The sequence below is a fragment of the Grampus griseus genome (assembly GCF_964374135.1).
Source record: "Grampus griseus genome assembly, chromosome: 2".
NCBI classification, from domain to species: domain Eukaryota; kingdom Metazoa; phylum Chordata; class Mammalia; order Artiodactyla; family Delphinidae; genus Grampus; species Grampus griseus.
The window spans coordinates 5,411,570-5,428,521 of NC_139018.1; the positions used below are offsets into that span (position 1 = coordinate 5,411,570).

At 47.2% G+C, this 16,952-nt stretch overlaps 1 protein-coding gene across 1 annotated transcript in view; it reads right to left on the bottom strand.

Annotated features, from left to right (window-relative positions):
- The window catches only part of CYP46A1 (cytochrome P450 family 46 subfamily A member 1), a gene marked incomplete at both ends in the record, with an annotated part of 33,472 nt that overhangs the window by 11,311 nt on the left and 5,209 nt on the right, over positions 1 to 16,952 (bottom strand). The window contains 6 exons of the mRNA XM_082648329.1: positions 644 to 754; positions 1,461 to 1,599; positions 7,553 to 7,639; positions 8,111 to 8,184; positions 14,731 to 14,812; positions 15,401 to 15,481. Of these exons, the coding sequence (XP_082504455.1) occupies positions 644 to 754; positions 1,461 to 1,599; positions 7,553 to 7,639; positions 8,111 to 8,184; positions 14,731 to 14,812; positions 15,401 to 15,481 (574 nt within the window). The remainder of the gene's footprint in view (positions 1 to 643; positions 755 to 1,460; positions 1,600 to 7,552; positions 7,640 to 8,110; positions 8,185 to 14,730; positions 14,813 to 15,400; positions 15,482 to 16,952) is intronic.

The following is a 16,952-nucleotide window of genomic DNA, read 5'->3' on the forward strand; positions in this document are numbered from 1 at the left end:
CCGATTACCTCACCACCAAGTAATCAGAAGATTGTCCACAAGCTAATCACATACCCACACCCTCCCTCCACCCCAAACACACACCCCCATCTTTAAAAACCTTTCCCTGAAAGCCTTCAGGGAGTTTGGGCCTTTTAAGCCCTAGCTGCCTAGACTCCTTGCTTGGGGCCCTGCAATAAATGCTGCGCTTTCCCTCACCACAACCCAGTATCAATATATTGGCTTTACTGCGCGTGGGCAAGCAGACCCAAGTTCGGTTTGGTAACAGTGCCACCTTTCCCCCTTCTTCTTCCTTCATGCCTGGAACAAGGAGGCGATAGCTGGATCTGCAGCAGCCATCTTATAACAATGAGGTGATGTGCTAGAGACAGTGGAACAGAAAGACAGAAAAATCCAGGAATATCTGACATTGTGGGGTCAGCATTGCCGTCCTGCTTCAGGATCATTTCACATGAGAGAAAGATTTACTCCTAATTCACTTAAACCACTTCTATTTTCAGCCTCTACTTTAGGGGATGTATGCAAATCCTAACTGATTTGCAAGTCACTTCAGACATATCAGAGCTCAAAACCCATTCTGAAAAACATCACAGGAGGAAGTTCTCCAGCAAATGAGGACAAGACAAGCTACGATGGCAGGTACCTTTGCCAGAGTGTTTCGGGATGCACTGATGCCCTCCAGGATCAGTTTCACTTTCTGGGACAGAGGCTTCTGGGCACCCAGCAGCATGCTGGTCTCCATCCCAAAAGCTGCCTGGGGGAGAGAGAAGGGCAAGGTCATACGTGGGTGATGGGAGGACTGAAGACCCAGGGCAGAGCCTGAGCTAAGGGTTGTGTGCACCATGTCATCGACTCCTTACAACAACCCATGATAATCCCGAACGTGTGGGATGTGGTAGGATTAAGTGGCACATAGTAGCCACTCAACAAACCTTGGCTTCCTTCCTTGACAAGATGCATTTCCCCTGAAATGCAGCCTTCCTTGTGTGTCTCTTTCACACCCAGTTTCCCAGTGAATTGTTGAATGGTGACGACTTCACTCACTGTGCCTGAACTCCATCCTTAACCTGGGTTGGGGGTTATCTGGGCCACTGCTGAGACAGCCAGGGTGAAAAGTCAAGCAATACCCCGTGGGGGCTGCTGAGGGGGAGGTAGGCTTGGGCTGGGAGTCAGGCAGACCTGAGATCCAGTCCTAGTCCTGCCACTGACCAGCCAAAGGCCTGTCTCCGCATCTCTTTGTGTCCATTTCTAGAGAATGAGTTAGGTAGCTCCAACCTCACACTGTTGTTTTAAAAGTTCGAGGAGATAAAACAGATGACACCCCCCCCAGCCCAGAGAAGGGGCAGCTTATATGTGGAGAAGTGGGGAGAGGGGAGGGAAGCAAGCAGGAAAGAGGGAGGGAAGAAGTACCCTCTGCCCGTGTGGTCCTCCCCACGGCCACTCCGCCATCCTCCCATCACCTTGGCCAGGATGTCCATGGTGGTGCAGGTCAGCATATCCTGCATGGACACCGGAGTCTGCCCATCCGCCTTGGCTTCCAGAATCTCCACCAGCTGCTCCGCTTTCTCATTGAATGTTTCCATCAAGCTAACCAAGGAGCTGAGGAAACAGCACAGACATCAGCGGCCACTGGGACCAGCCCAGGGCTGCGGACATCCTGTGCCCCCCTTTCTGAAGGGAGACCAGTGTGCAGAGTGGAGGTGGGGGCCCCTCCCAGCCTTTCTGGTCTCCCCTTAAGACCCAGCTCACAGGATGGGGCTGCAGTAATCAAACTAAGCCTTGGATTTCACCAGCCCCCTCCATTCAGGATGGCCACTGTCCCTTTACCCTTGTTTTAATGGTTTCATGGGTCCTCTGTTTGCCACTTGGCCCTTCAACTCTGACCCCAAAGAGACATGGCAATGTAGAAACTCCAGAAGACAGTGGGAAGGAAGGGAAGAAAGGCCTCTGGGGCCTCTTAGAGTCCATGAAGTTTCCCCTCCAACCTCTTGGTTGCACTGCCCACTCTCCTTACCTGCCCTGCCTGGGGCCACCATCTGCAGCTTTTTGTTATCCCATTTCACTCTCTGTCCTTGAGCAATCATAGTGCCCAACCCTACACAGAAGTGAGTCCTCTGACCCAGAGCTCCCAACCCACAGTGCCCCCGTCCCGGGACAGCTACCTGGCTTGTCTGCCTGGCACACAGCTTAGAAAGAGGTATGGAAGGATATGCTCCAAACTCACAAAAATGGTATCCCTGAGGGGTGGAAAGGGGGGAACTTGTCCCTTTGTACATTACATATTTCTGGATTTTTACAAAAAGAAAGTGCTGCTTTTGAAATTAAAAGTCATTTTTAATGTTAGCAATCTGGGTAAAGGGTATAAGGGTGTTTTTTTTCTCCTATTCTTATTCTTGAAACTGATCTAGAAATTTGAAATTATTTCCAAATAAGAGGTTTTGAAAAACAGTAAAGAGAGCAAATTGGGGAAGAGAAAAAAAAAAGAATAACTTTTTTAATTAGGAAAGACTATCCACTCTTCGCTGCCGATCAGCCAGCCCTGCTGTTTCCCAGCTCTAGCACAGGCCCCAGCATCTGTCTGGTCACTGCTGCTCCCACCCCATGCTGGCTGCATGTCTTGTTCTCTGTGGCCCAGGCATATAATGAAAGCACCACTCGAATCTGGTCCCTTGCCCACCTAAAATGCTTTGAAGCACCCTGTTGTGAGGGAGGGTAAATCCTCACCTGGGCCCAGGAGGCTGTCTGCTCTCGTTCATTCCCGCCTGCAGCCCTGCTTTCCTGTTACAATGACCTGTTATCTTCTCCAAAGCCCAATGCTCCTTCCCTTCTCAGGGCCTTTGCACATGTTGTCCCCTCTGCCTGAGCTGTCTCCCCTCCCACCCACCATCCCTATGCCTCATAACACCTTAACATCTGCCCTCTCTCCAGGTGGACACACAAATGCCACATCCTCAGGGAAATGTCTCTTAAGCCTAAGTAGTCCCAATATATGCTCCCATAGTACCCTTGACTTCTTTTCATAACACTTACATGGTTTGCAAGTATATATTTATTTGCAAGATTCTTTGTAGTTGTCTTTTTTTAAAAAAAAATCACATACAAATTGACTATTTGGATCCCATGCGCTGGTTACCACACCAGTACTGAATCCCTTGCAGCTACTGCAGATACAAAATATTGGACTGGGGCTTCTCTGGTGACGCAGTGGTTGAGAGTCCGCCTGCAGATGCAGGGGAAACGGGTTCGTGCCCCGGTCCGGGAGGATCCCACATGCCGCGGAGCGGCTGGGCCCGTGAGCCATGGCCGCTGAGCCTGCACGTCCTGAGCCTGTGCTCCGCAGCGGGAGAGGCCACAGCAGTGAGAGGCCCGTGTACCGAAAAAATATATATATATATCGGACTGGAATGTTAGCGGTACAGTAAAATCCCAACCCCTTGTCTTTTTTTTTTTTGCGGTACGCGGGCCTCTCACTGCTGTGGCCTCTCCCATTGCAGAGCACAGGCTCCGGACGCGCAGGCTCAGTGGCCATGGCTCACGGGCCCAGTGGCTCCGAGGCATGTGGGATCCTCCCGGACCGGGCACAAACCCGCGTCCCCTGCATCGGCAGGCAGACTCTCAACCACTGCGCCACCAGGGAAGCCCCTTTTCGCATTTTTTAAAACGTCTTTATTGGAGTACAATTGCTTTACAATGGTGTGTTAGTTTCTGCTTTATGACCAAGTGAATCAGCTATACGTATACACGTTCCCATAACTCCTCCCTCTTGCGTCTCTCTCCCACCTTCCCTATCCCACTCCTCTAGGTGGTCACAAAACACCGAGCTGCTCTCCCCGTGCGATGCGGCTGCTTCCCACTAGCTGTCTAGTTTACATTTCCTTGTCTTCTATGGAATGATTGGGACCAAGATTTTCAGTAAAATTAACATCTAGAAAAGCAGAAACTGGCAGTTCATTATCACGATTTTATTAAAAGTATATAATGATGTTCTCTGTGGATAACGGCTGGAGGTGAAACTCACCAGTGGTTCCTATTTTTTTCCTCAGTAGTGAATTCGGATTAACCAGGGGTCACTGACACTTTCATAAACACAGGAATCTCCCAAAGCTTCTTTCATGCAACTTTGTGAATTTTGCATTTCCAGTAAAATAGTCATCGCTTAGCTGGCTACCTTATTGTGAAACTAAAAAATAAGCATATGTGGTGATGGTTGCATAACAATGTGAATGTACTTAATACCACTGAACTGTACACCTGAAAATGCGCAAGATGGTACATTTTATGTTATGTGTATCTTACCACAATTTAAAATTTTTTAAATAAAAATGTGAAAGCACTTAATAAAATGTAAAGTGCAGTTCAAACGTGAGGTTCAGGGGCTTCCCTGGTGGCGCAGTGGTTGAGAGTCTGCCTGCCGATGCAGGGGACGCGGGTTCGTGCCCCGGTCCGGGAAGATCCCACGTGCCATGGAGCGGCTGGGCCCGTGAGCCATGGCCGCTGAGCCTGCGCGTCCGGAGCCTGTGCTCCGCAACGGGAGAGGCCACAACAGTGAGAGGCCCGCGTACCGCAAAAAAACAAAAAAACGTGAGGTTCAGTGTAATGGAGAGGGTCAACCAAAACAGTGCTGCTGGTATTTATATCATGAGCACTATGGGCGGCCATCTGGTTAGAATCTATGTCCTCCCATAACCTCAAAGCTTCCTGAGGGTGGGACCACGTCACCTTGGTTGGCCTTCATAACCCTGGCACTTGGCACAAGTATTCATTAAATAAATGCCTCCTTCTAGTCTATTCCTTTTATCATTCCTGGCAACTTTCCAGTAAGACCAAGACCGCTCCACGTATTCATTCTATGGACATTCCTGGAGGGCTTGTGAAGTGCCTGGTGCCGTGCTGGGTGCAGGGGTCCAGGAACAGGGTACATCTTCTGCCTTCACGGACCCGAGGTCTAGTGAGGGAGGCAGATTGAATGAGAATCTTTGCAGTGGATGTGACAAGAGCCATCATGGAGACATGAACTCAGTCTTGGAAAGTCAGGAAACAGTTCCCCAAAGCAGTGACATCTTAGCTGGGTATCAAAGGAGTCAGAGGAATTTCCTGGGGTAGCACGGAAGGCAGAGAGAATGGCAGCAACACAGGCAGAGATGCCAGAAAGAGCCCAGCGTTTCCAGAAAGGTGGAGACGAGAGGGTCCAAATGTTGGAAGGGTCTCAGGGGCAGACTAAGGGGGAGTGAGGTCTGACCTTCATCTTTCAGATCATAGGGAGCCATTGAAGGCTTCAGGACAGAGGAGAGATGTGGTCAGATCTGAGTTTCAGCAAGATCTCTCCAGGGCGGTCAGGTGGATGCATTGGAGGAGGGAGACAGGAGGCGGGGAGGCCAGGGAGGAGGCTGTGATGAAAGTCTAGGTGAAAATGTTTATACGGTTGTCCACAGACTACATACAAAACAGTAACTTCACAGTGGAGAAGCCTGGAGGCTCCCTTAACCAAGAGAGCAGTTAACATCTCCAACAATGAGACAGATCAACACATGCTTCCAGATAACAATGCCCTAAGGAGGATACAACATTACTCCTGGGCCATTCCTGCCAAAAAAGGCACAACCTGAGTGTAATTGAACAGAAATAGCAGACAAACAAAACTGAAGGATGTTCTAGGAAATCGGCCTGTAATCTTAAGGTCAAGAAATTTAAGGAAAGACTAAAAACTGTTCTAGAATGAAGGAGGCTAAAGAGATATGGTAACCGGTACTTCCCTGGTAGCGCAGTGGTTAAGAATCCACCTGCCAATGCAGCAGACGTGGGTTCGAGCCCTGGTCTGGGAAGATCCCACGTGTCGTGGAGCAACTAAGCCCGTGGGCCACAACTACTGAGCCTGCTCTCTAGAGCCCATGAGCCACAACTACTGAGCCCACGCACCAAAACTACTGAGCCTGCGCTCTACAGCCCACAGGCCACAACTACTGAGCCCGCGTGCCACCACTACTGAAGCCCATGGGCTTAGAGCCCGTGCTCTGCAGAAAGAGAAGGCATTGCAATAAGAAGCGCACGCACCACAGCAAAGAGTAGCCCCCGCTCGCCGCAACTAGAGAAAAGCCTGCGTGCAGCAACGAACACCCAATGCAGCCAAAAATAAATGAATTAATTTAATTAAATTACTTAAAATAAAAATAAATAAATAAAGAGATACGGTAACTAAACCTGACACATGGACCTGGATTGGATTCTAGACAAGAATACAAAAAGCTGTCATTACACAAGTGACAAAATTTGAATATGGATTAGATAACAGTATTGGATTAATGTTAAATGTCCTCATTTTGATAACTGAACTGCAGTCATGTAAAGGAATGTCCATGATCATAGGAAACACACACAGAAGCATTTAAGGGAAGAGATTACAATGTCTCCAACTCACTCTCAAATAACTTAAAACACACGCACTATGCAAAAATGTATATACACACACACACAGAGAAAATTATAAATATATTTATATATCCACATAAAGAAGAAATGACAAAACATATGGTGATTTAAACGATAAACAATTAAGTGGATCTGGGTAAAAGATAGACAGAAGTCCCTTAGACTATTCTGACAATTTTTCTGTAAATTTGAAATTATATCAAAATAAAAGATTATCTCCCTCAAAATGTTAAACATAGAATTACCATATGACCCAGCAATCCCATTACTATATACCCAAGAGAAATATATCCACCCCAAAATGTTGATAGCAGCATTATTCGCAATAGCCACAAAGTGAAAACAACTTAAATGTCCATCAACTGATGAATGGAAAATTAAATGTGGTATGTTCATACAACGGAATCTTATTTGGTAATAAAAAAGAATGAAGTTCTGACACATGCTATAATGTGGATAAGCCTTGAACATATTATGCTAAGTGAAATAAACCAGGCATAAAAGCAATGTTGTACGATTCCATTTATAAGAAATGTATAGAATATGAAAACCCATAGAGACAGAAATTAAATTAGTGGTTGTCAGAAGCTGCAGGCATTGCCAGGAAATGAGGCGTGACTGATTTGGGGGGTGATGAAAATGTTTTAGAATCAACCGTGGTGATAGTTGTACACATTTGTGAATATACTGAAAACCACTGAATTGTACCTGTAAATGGGTGAATTGTATAGTATTTGAATTATATCTCATGAAAACAGCTATTTTAGAAATAAAATGTTACCAAAAAATGAAAACTATAATCAATGAAAAAGCCCAGACAAGGAGTGATAAAGTCTGAGCCAAGGGAGCTGCTGGGGGACAGGGACCCCACACCTCCAGGCATCGTGGTCATTCAGCTCCTGACGCTCACAGGCTACTTGGGGGCCTCTCAGACGCCCACCCCGCTGGCTGTCTCGGTCTCTCTTTGACCAGGAATGCCGTGTCCTTCCTCCCTCCCTTCAGCCTGGGTGAAGGTGAAGCCCCTTCCAATGAAGGCTTGCCCTTGCCCAGCCCACCCAGGCTGGCAGCCCAGCACCGCCTCTGAGCAACCAGCCGTGACCCCAGGCCTGTCTGCGGCCACACTCACCTCCGGCTGAAGGCCAGGTCCATGACCCTCCGCTGTTTGTGCCAGCGTTCATAGTCGCATTCGGACACTAAGCCTTGGCCGAACAGCCTGCGGAAGAGACAAACGCTTGATGTGAGCAACGGGGTGAAGGAATGAGAACTGACTGCCTGACGGGGTCGGGTCACCTTTTGGGGTGATGAAGATGTTCTAGAACCAGACAATGGTGATGGTTGCACCACACGGTGAATGTAACAATGCCACTGAATTGTAATTCCAATGCGGTTAAAACGGTGAATTTTATGTGATGTGAATTTTACCGTAATACATACATACATACATGAGGGTGATTGTGTGCCCCGACCTCAGTGACCCCTGCATTCCCACCTGCCATCCGGAGGGGAAAGGACGAGAAGGAAGGTGCTGGTGACAAGAGCGGTGACCACCACAGATGGCCCCTGTTGTGCGCTCGGCAGCCAGGGTATTGGGACTTAATGCTACATCCAAAACTCTGGACCCTGTGAACCCTCCACTTGCAGCCAGAGGCTCTCCTGGCCTCGCCCCAGACACCTCGCATCTTACCTCTCACCAAACACAGTCTGGATCGCGTGGTACATCTTGGAGTCCTTGTTGTACTTGGTTGACATCAGGAACTTCTAAACATCCCCAGAAAAACAACATGAGCTTGTGCACCCATGAGAAGCTGCAGAAGGCTCAGCAGTTTTCTTGTCTCTTACGAAACACATCTCCAAATAATCACCCTGAGCTGAGGGCCAGCTACGGTGTGGACGCTCATATGAGTGACCTCGCCTACTCCCTCCGGAAGTCCTGTCTCTCAGGGATGAGGAAAGCGGGGCACAGAGCGGTGAAGTGATTTTTTCCGGTGGTCACACAGCTGGGGACTGATGCAGGGTGGCTTCCTCACTCCAATGCCCACACTCAGGAGCCCACACCATGCCACCTTCCAAAGTGGCAACAAGAAAAGGCCTGGGCTGCTCTGAAACCAGAGTGGGGAAGGGGAGAAGCCTGGTGGGAGGGCTTCTAGGACACAGGAGAGACATTCAGCACAGATTCAGTGTTGTTAGTGCCAACCCAGCCGTGGAAGTCAAGGAAGGCTTCCTGGAGGAAGGGTCCACTTCCTCACCAAGAGCAGGAGGGTAGCAACAGTAACATTAGCTAGCAGCTTTTGAGGCAGCACAGCCCAGGGGTTGACAGCTCAGGCTGTGGGTTCCACTGGCTTAAATCTGAATCTGGCTCAAATATTTCACCCTACCACTTGCCAACTCTATGATCCTGGGTGAGTTACTCACCTCCTCTGCCCCTGTTTCCTTATTTTACAAGATGGGATTCGGGAGAGTACCTGCCTGGTAGGGTTGCTGTGAAGAGAAAATTGTTTCTACGTGAAAAGTGCAGAGAAGGGCACCTGGCACACAGCAGGTGCTCCACGAATGCCAAATGCACACCAGCGCCCTAGAGCTCATTTAATGCCCAATCAACCCTAAGACGTGGGTGGTATTTTTATGCTCATCGTACATCTAGGTGAAAAACGGAAGTTTAAAACTGGCCCAGGGTCGCCACATGGTAAATGGTGGACACAGGATTTGAATGCAGGCAATTTGCTGTGGGGGCGAGGGGAGAGAAAGCTGTGATACAGGCAGGAGAACCCCTGTCACATGGTGGTGCATTCAGGCAGAGGAGTAGAGGTGTGGAGGCGGGGGAGGGGCAGCAGCAGGAGGGCTGGAGAGGCTGCTGGGCCAGACCCCCGAAGCCTGCCCTGCGGGACACTTGGCTTTACCCTGTGGGCACTGGGACGCAGTAAGGTGACATCTCTGCTATCCATTAAACCCAGGGGCTGCTGGTGACTGTGGACTCAGCTCCTGGGAATCTAAGCCAAATTTTCAGCTCAAAGGAAACCCCAGAAATGTTGACTTCAGCTCACAAGCCACATCCCAGGGACCCCACCCCTACCCCCAAACTGTCATTTGTAAACCAAGTTCTGTCACTATCCTACGCCTAATGGTTTCCTCTTCTGCAAAAAGACCTTGGCAGTAAAGGCCCACCTCCCAGGCCCTACTCAAATACCTCTGAGTGGTCCAAGGTCTGTGCCAGCCCTTCCCAACCTGAACTGAGGAGCACCCCCTGAGGCAGAACAGCCTCGGCACAGTCTCTGACCAGGGTCCCCACAGCCTGCTGTCCCTGGAACCACAGATCCTTTGTTTGGCCCAGTGAGCTGGGCTCTGGGACATGAGGGATGTACAGGGAACCCCCAGCACCTTGCTGCCTTCTCCTGTTGCCCATTCTGACAGTGCACTTCTGCCCATGGAGGAGTAACTGCTAGGCACTTTCCCTCCGGCCATAAACAGCCAGAAAATTAAGCAAAAATTATGCAATGTCTGCTTTTAGACACTGGACAGTGGGCAGTGAACCATGACAGAAGGAAAAGGGAAAAAAAAAAAAAAAAAGACAAGAGCCCTACAATATAGGAGCCCTACAGCTTTCTGCCCAGAGGCAATTTTAGGACAAAGGCACTTAAAGAATAAACTCAAATACAGCCCAGCAGGCTTTCCAAATTGATAAGACAGAGGTCAGAGTCCAGGCAGGCCAGAAAAACCTAGAATTTGTAGGGTAGAGGACTCAAGAGGAGGGAGCTGTGCAGAGAAGGAGGTCCTGTGCAGAAGGGATCCCCTGTGTGTTTGTATAACTACCAGTCTGGGCATGTGTAGAGTGAAACTCCACAAGACCAGGTAAGAAACTTCTGGGGAAAGGAGAGTTACCGGGTAACTATAGGCTAAACAATTCTCAGAGCTCAAACAAGCTAAGAATTGTTCAAGTCCCCATTGGCCACAGTTAAACCTCAGACACAAGGCCTTTATTAGAGTCCTCAGAAGGGTCACTCCTTGGTTGTGGGGCTAAACTAGCTCTAGAGTAAAAGTCTACACTTGATCAACCCTCAAAAGCCTTAAAGCAACCTGGAGAGGATCAAAGTGATCTGCCAGAATGAAGTCCAGCACTCTTTAAAGGAGTAAAACAGAACTGAGCACTCAGCAATGTACAAGTCACAATGTCCATTGTGCAGCATAAAATCACTAGACATGCCAAAGAGCAGGAAAATCTGACCTATAAGCAAGCCTAGAAATAATGGAGACGACGGAATTCACAGACAAGAACTGTAACACATTCATCACAATTTTACAAATACGCTCAAGGAACCCACATATCCAAGAAGTTCAAAGAAGCCTACATAGAATTAACACAAAGAAAGGCACACCAAGGTGGATCACAATCACATTTCTGAGCCCAGTGATAAAGAGGAAGTCTTAAAAGTAAACAGAGATGAAGTGATATAATATTATTTGAAGACAGATTGATATAAGTTAAAGATTATCCTATGAATCCTAGGACAACCACAAAGAGAAAGAGGCTAATAAGACAATAGCGGATATAAAATGGAATACTAAAACATACTCAATCTAAAAGGCAGGAAAGGAGGAAAAGGGAACAAAAACCAGGTGGATCAAATAGAAAACAAACAACAGCATGGTATATTTAAACTTAACCACATCAATAATTACATTAAATGTAAATGACCTAAGCACTCCAATTAAAAGGCAGAGATTTTCAGATTGACTGAAACAGCAAAACTCCACTATATGCTATCTATAAGAAACCCACTTGAAATATAAAATTCCAGATAGGTTAAAAGTAAAAGGATAGGGCTTCCCTAGTGGCACAGTGGTTAAGGGTGCACCTGCCAATTCAGGGGATGGGGGTTCGAGCCCTGGTCCGGGAGGATCCCACATACCACGGAGCAACTAAGCAACTAAGTAGTTGTGTGCCACAACTACTGAGCCTGCGGTCTAGAGCCCACGAGCCAGAACTGCTGAGCCTGCATGCCACAACTACTGAAGCCCGCATGCCTAGAGCCTGTGCTCTGCAACAAGAGAAGCCACCACAATAAGCACACACACCTCAATGAAGAGTAGCCCCCACTTGCTGCAACTAGAGAAAACCCACGTGCAGCAACAAAGATCCAGCACACCCAAGAATAAATAAGTGAAATAAATTTTTAAAAATAAATAATAATAAAAAGTAAAAGGATAGAGGGAATTCCCTGGCAGTCCAGTGGTTAGGACTCTGCGCTTCCACTGTAGGGGGCATGGGTTCGATCCCTGGTTGGGGAACTAACATCCTGCATGCCCCATGGCATGGCCAAAAAGAAAGGAAAAGGATAGAAAAAGATATGCCATGAAACACTAAACATAAGACAGCTGGAGTGGCTATATTAATACCAAACAAAATATACTTCAGGAAGTGGAATACTACCAAGGAAAAAGGGGAAATTTCTAAAGATAAAGGGATCAGCTCATCACAAAGATATAACTTTCCTTAATGTGTACACACCTGGTAACTCAACTACAAAATACATGAATCAAAATTGATAGAACTGAGAGTATAAATAGACAATTCCATGATGGGGTTAGAGAGTTTAACACTCCTCTCTCAGTAGAGAATAATTTACTTTCTGCATGCTAGAACGTGTAGAAAGTAAATTAGTAATGATTTAGAAGATTCAAACAACACTATCAACCAACTTCACCTAACTGACATTTCTAAAACACTCCAACAATTACAGAACATATGTTTTTTTTTTTAAGTGCTCACAAACGTTCACAAATATAGACCATATACTAGGCCATACAACAAGCTTCAATTAATTTTAAAGGATTGAAATCATGAAGAACACTTTCTCTGACCTTACAGAATTAAATTAGAAATCAATAAAAGAAAAATATCTGGAACATCTTATAATACTTAGAAATTGAATAACACACGTTTAAATAATCCATGGTTCAAAGAAGTAATCACAAGGGAATTAAGAAATTATTTGAAACTGAATGAAAATAAAAGCACAACATATTGAAATGTGTGGTATATTTGTGCTAAAGTAGGGCTTACAGGGAAACGTAAAGCTTTAAATGCCTATATTAGAAAGGAAACCAAATCTAAAATCAATTATCTAAGCTATCACCTTAAAAAATTAGAACAAGAACAAACTGAAAGTGAGTAGAGGAAGGAAATAAAAAGGAGCAGAAACTGGGGCTTCCCTGGTGGCGCAGTGGTTGAGAGTCCGCCTGCCGATGCAGGGGATGCGGGTTCGTGCCCCGGTCTGGGAGGATCCCATGTGCTGCGGAGCGGCTGGGCCCGTGAGCCATGGCCGCTGAGCCTGCGTGTCTGGAGCCTGTGCTCCGCAACGGGAGAGGCCACAACAGTGAGGCCCGCGTACCGCAAAAAAAAAAAAAGAGCAGAAATCAATAAAATAGGAAACAAACAATGGAGAAAACCAATAAACCAAAGGTGGGTCTTTGAAAAGATGAATATGATTGAAAAACCTCTTGCCAGCTTGTTCAATAAGATAAAAGAAAACCCAAATTACTGTTCTCAGGAACGAAAGAGGGGACATTTCCAGAGATCCAGTAGACATGATAAAGATAATAAATAAATATTGTGGACAACTTTTTATCAGTAATTTCAACAATTTAGGAGAAATTCCTTGAAAGATACAAAACTCAAGAAAAAATAGAAAATCTTAATAACCATATATCAACTTTAAAAATTGACTGCATAATTTAAAGAAAACAAAAACACCTCCCTCAAAGAAAATGCCAAGTCCAGATGGCTTCACTGGTAAATTCTATCAAACATTAAAGGAAGAAAAAACACTACTCCTATACAAACTCTTTCAGAAAACAGAGGAGAGGGAACATTTCCCAACTCACCTTATGAGGCCTATTAACCTGATCCCAAAGCCAGGGATCAAGAGAAGAAAAAATATAGAAACAAAAATTCTTAACAAAAGATGAGCAAATCGTATCCACGTATCCAGGAACAAATTGTATCATGACCAGGAAGTGCTGATTTAACACTTAAATGCTAAGCAATGTAATTCATCATATTAATATATGTCTTTCAAGTTCTTATCTCATTGAGCATCATGAAGGTCTTGTGTATGGTTTTTGGTAGCATGCTTTAAAAAGTCTTAAGGCATGTGTCTGTATTTGCAATGAAACATTTTTAAAATAAAATGACTTTTAACATCCTGTTAGAGACACCATGGTCATTCAACTTGTCTTGTGATCTAGACCCCAAGTTGTATTTTATCCCCCTTAGTGTCACCACAGCCACTGCCTAAGGAGAGCATCATCCCCGCACATCAGCTCAGTACCCACCGTGAGAATCACAGCACAATCGTTTATTGAGCACTTGCTGTGTGCCGTGCGTGGGCTAGATGGTTCACACACATTATTTCAGTTCCATTCTTTTTTAAATTTTATTTTATTGGGGTATAGTTTTTTACAATGTTGTATTAGTTTCTACTGTACAGCGAAGTGGAGTTCCCTGTGCTATGCAGCAGGTTCTCATTAGTTATTTATTTTATACATATTAGTGTATATATATGTCAATCCCAATCTCCCAATTCATCAGTTCCATTCTTATAAGCACCTGTAAGAGAGGCATCATCCCTATTTTACAGACGAGGAAATTATGCCTCAGAGTGAAACAGTAATTTGTCCAAGGTTCCATAGCCAGTTGGTGGCAGAGCCCAGATTTAAGCCCAGTTCTGCCAACTGGCCATTCTTAGTACTTACACGGCAGACACCAGCCTGCACATATTATAGGCCAACTAATGCTGCCTGTCTCTGTTTCCTCACCTCTAAAATGGGGACTAATAAGAGTCCCTACCCCTCTGCGGATTAAATGGGTTAATAATTGTGAAGCACATAGAAAAGTGCATGTTGAAGCATCTTTTGACCCTTTATTTGTTAAATAAATGGATCAATATTTAGTTCCCATCATAGTCTTCAAAGAAAGGGGTTATAATGCCACCTCGCAGATGAAGGAACTTCTAAGAGAGGTGAACTAACCAGACACGTGCGCACCAGCTGGGTAAAACTCCCAACCCAGAAGAGTGTAACAATAACTCACTGTCCACATCAAACAGCCCTGCTTTTAGGAGGCCCCCAACCCCACTGCCAAAAAGTGGGTAGTTAGAGGGGAAGATGCTGTTCCCTTCAGGATCCTTGGGAAACCAGCCCAAATGCACGTGACTCTGGAACGATTCTCCCACAGTCCCTGGGGTAGACTTTCATGCACCCATCCCAGGGAGGAGGAGGGCTCCCCTCGGAAACCACGCTGTCTCCTACCTTGACCGACTCGGGGCTCGTGACGATGACTGAGGTTTTGTGGAAGACATTGACCCGCACGACAGGTCCGTACTTCTTAGCCCTGGGAACCAAAGTGATGCAAAGGAGGCTGTCAGCTACCAGAGATGTGAATGTCATCAGATCAGCCCAGGTTCAGCTGGAGAAACAGGGCATCCCATCCCTGGGGGTGGGGGTGGGGGGCAGGTCTCAGCAGGGGTCTGGGGCCAAGGTTCTGCCTTGCTGCTGACTCACTGCTGAGTCGCATCCCCCACTGCCCTCAGTCTCCAAATCCATGAAATAGGGTCGCTACCCTCCTCCTTTGCCCCAAAAGGTTGTGCTGGGAATCAAGCCATATCACGTCTCTGAAAAGTGTAAAGCACCACCCCAAACAATGACTGTTACCTAGTCACACCCCCACCCAATTTACAGATGAAGAAACTGAGGCTCAGAGAGCTTCTGATGCCTGGTCTAAGGCCACGCAGTTGGCAAAAGGCAGAGCTTGCCTTCTGAACCACCCTTGTGTGCCTCAGAGTAGGAACTGCTGGGGGTGGGAGTGACCTGGGCTGGGGAGGTGGGTGTGTGCCGGACTGGGGGTTAGGGCATTGGGGGAAGCTGGCTCATGAGGGGCAGAGACTGGAGTAGGGGCAACAAATGACAAGTTAGGACCCACCAATCCAAAAACATATCTTGGAGCACGCGGCCACAAACCTCATCCTTTTTCCAAAAGTAGGGGAGGTGTCCTAGAAGGAAACTAGAAGAAATGGGAAACATTAAGATGACCGGAAGTCACCATCAAAGAATGCTCCCTTCCCCACAGGACCTTGTGAAGTAGGCATTATCAGGCCCACTTCACAGATGAGAGGACTGAGGCACGGAGAGGTACAGTCCTGGCTCAGGGTCACCAGGCAGGATGCAAATCCCAGTCTGACTGGCTCCGGAAGTTTTCTTAGAAAGATGGAGAGGGATAAAACCATCTCATCTCCCTGGTGCAGAGATTGGGGGCTGGCATGAGGAATAACCTGAGACATTCAGGGAACACTTACTAAATGCTGGGCACCATGATGAGCTTGACCCCATCTGAACTCCCCACACCTCCTGAAGTAGGTCTATTATTAACGTAGTTAATAGGTAGGGCAACCGAGGCTGGGAAGAGGAAGTCACCTGGCCCCAGGTGCATGGCTGGTACCAGGGTCCCCCACAGTCCTTCTCACCAGGACATAGTTTGGTCATGCTAACTTGGCAGTGCGATTACCAGATTGTAAACAGGCCTGTGTGGTGTCACCTTAGGCACATTCCAAGGTACTGGTGACTTCCTGTCTCCTGTTTATTCCCATCAAGTTGACTTACTACAGCTTCCAGAATGGGCGACAACAAAACTGCAGTTGGGGTTTTCTGGGTCATGGCACTCACATTCTCCTGGGAGGAGACAGAGTGAATAAATAAGTAAGTAAATAGGGAGTCAGACAGTGATGGGAGAAAAATCAGACTTGGGGGAGGTAAGGAGAGCTGGGGATGGGTGTAGGAGGATTATTGTAAATAGGCAGGTCAGGGAACATCCCTTTAAGAAGGTGACATGTGAGCTGCAAGAAGTGAGGAACTTGGCCACGTAGGTATCTGGGGGACGAACATTCCAGGCAAAGAGAATCGCAGGTGCAAAGGTCCTGAGGTAGGAGAGTGCTTGGTAAGTTCAAGGAACAGCAGGGAGGCGGTGTGGCTGGAGCAGGGTGCTTGAGGGGAACCTGGTACACGATGAGGTCACCACAATGGGGGGAAGATTGTGTACGGCCTTGGGGGCTGTTATCCAAACTTTTTCTTTGAGCTTGGTGAAGTGGGGCTACTGGAGGGTTTGGAGCAGAACAGAGATGGGATCTGAATTGGGTTTTAAATGAATTGTCCTTGCTGCTGCAGAGCTGAGAGTAAACAGGGCAGGTGTGGGGGGCAGGGGTAGAAGCAGGGGCACCAGTGAGGGGGCTGTGAGTGGAGATGAGAAGTCAGACTCTGAATGTACGTGAAGGTGGGCCAAGCCAAGGGGACCTGCTGATGGACTGGATGTGGGGGTGAGACAGGGGTCAGGGATGACCCTGGGGCTTTTGGCCTGGGCCACTGGGAGGTTGGATGGAGCTACCACTCACTAAGGTGAGGAGGACTGAGAGGGGGCCTGGTGGGGGCAGCAGACACTGTTGCCCCCGCCCCCCACCCTTGTCCTTGCAGGGGGAGAGGCT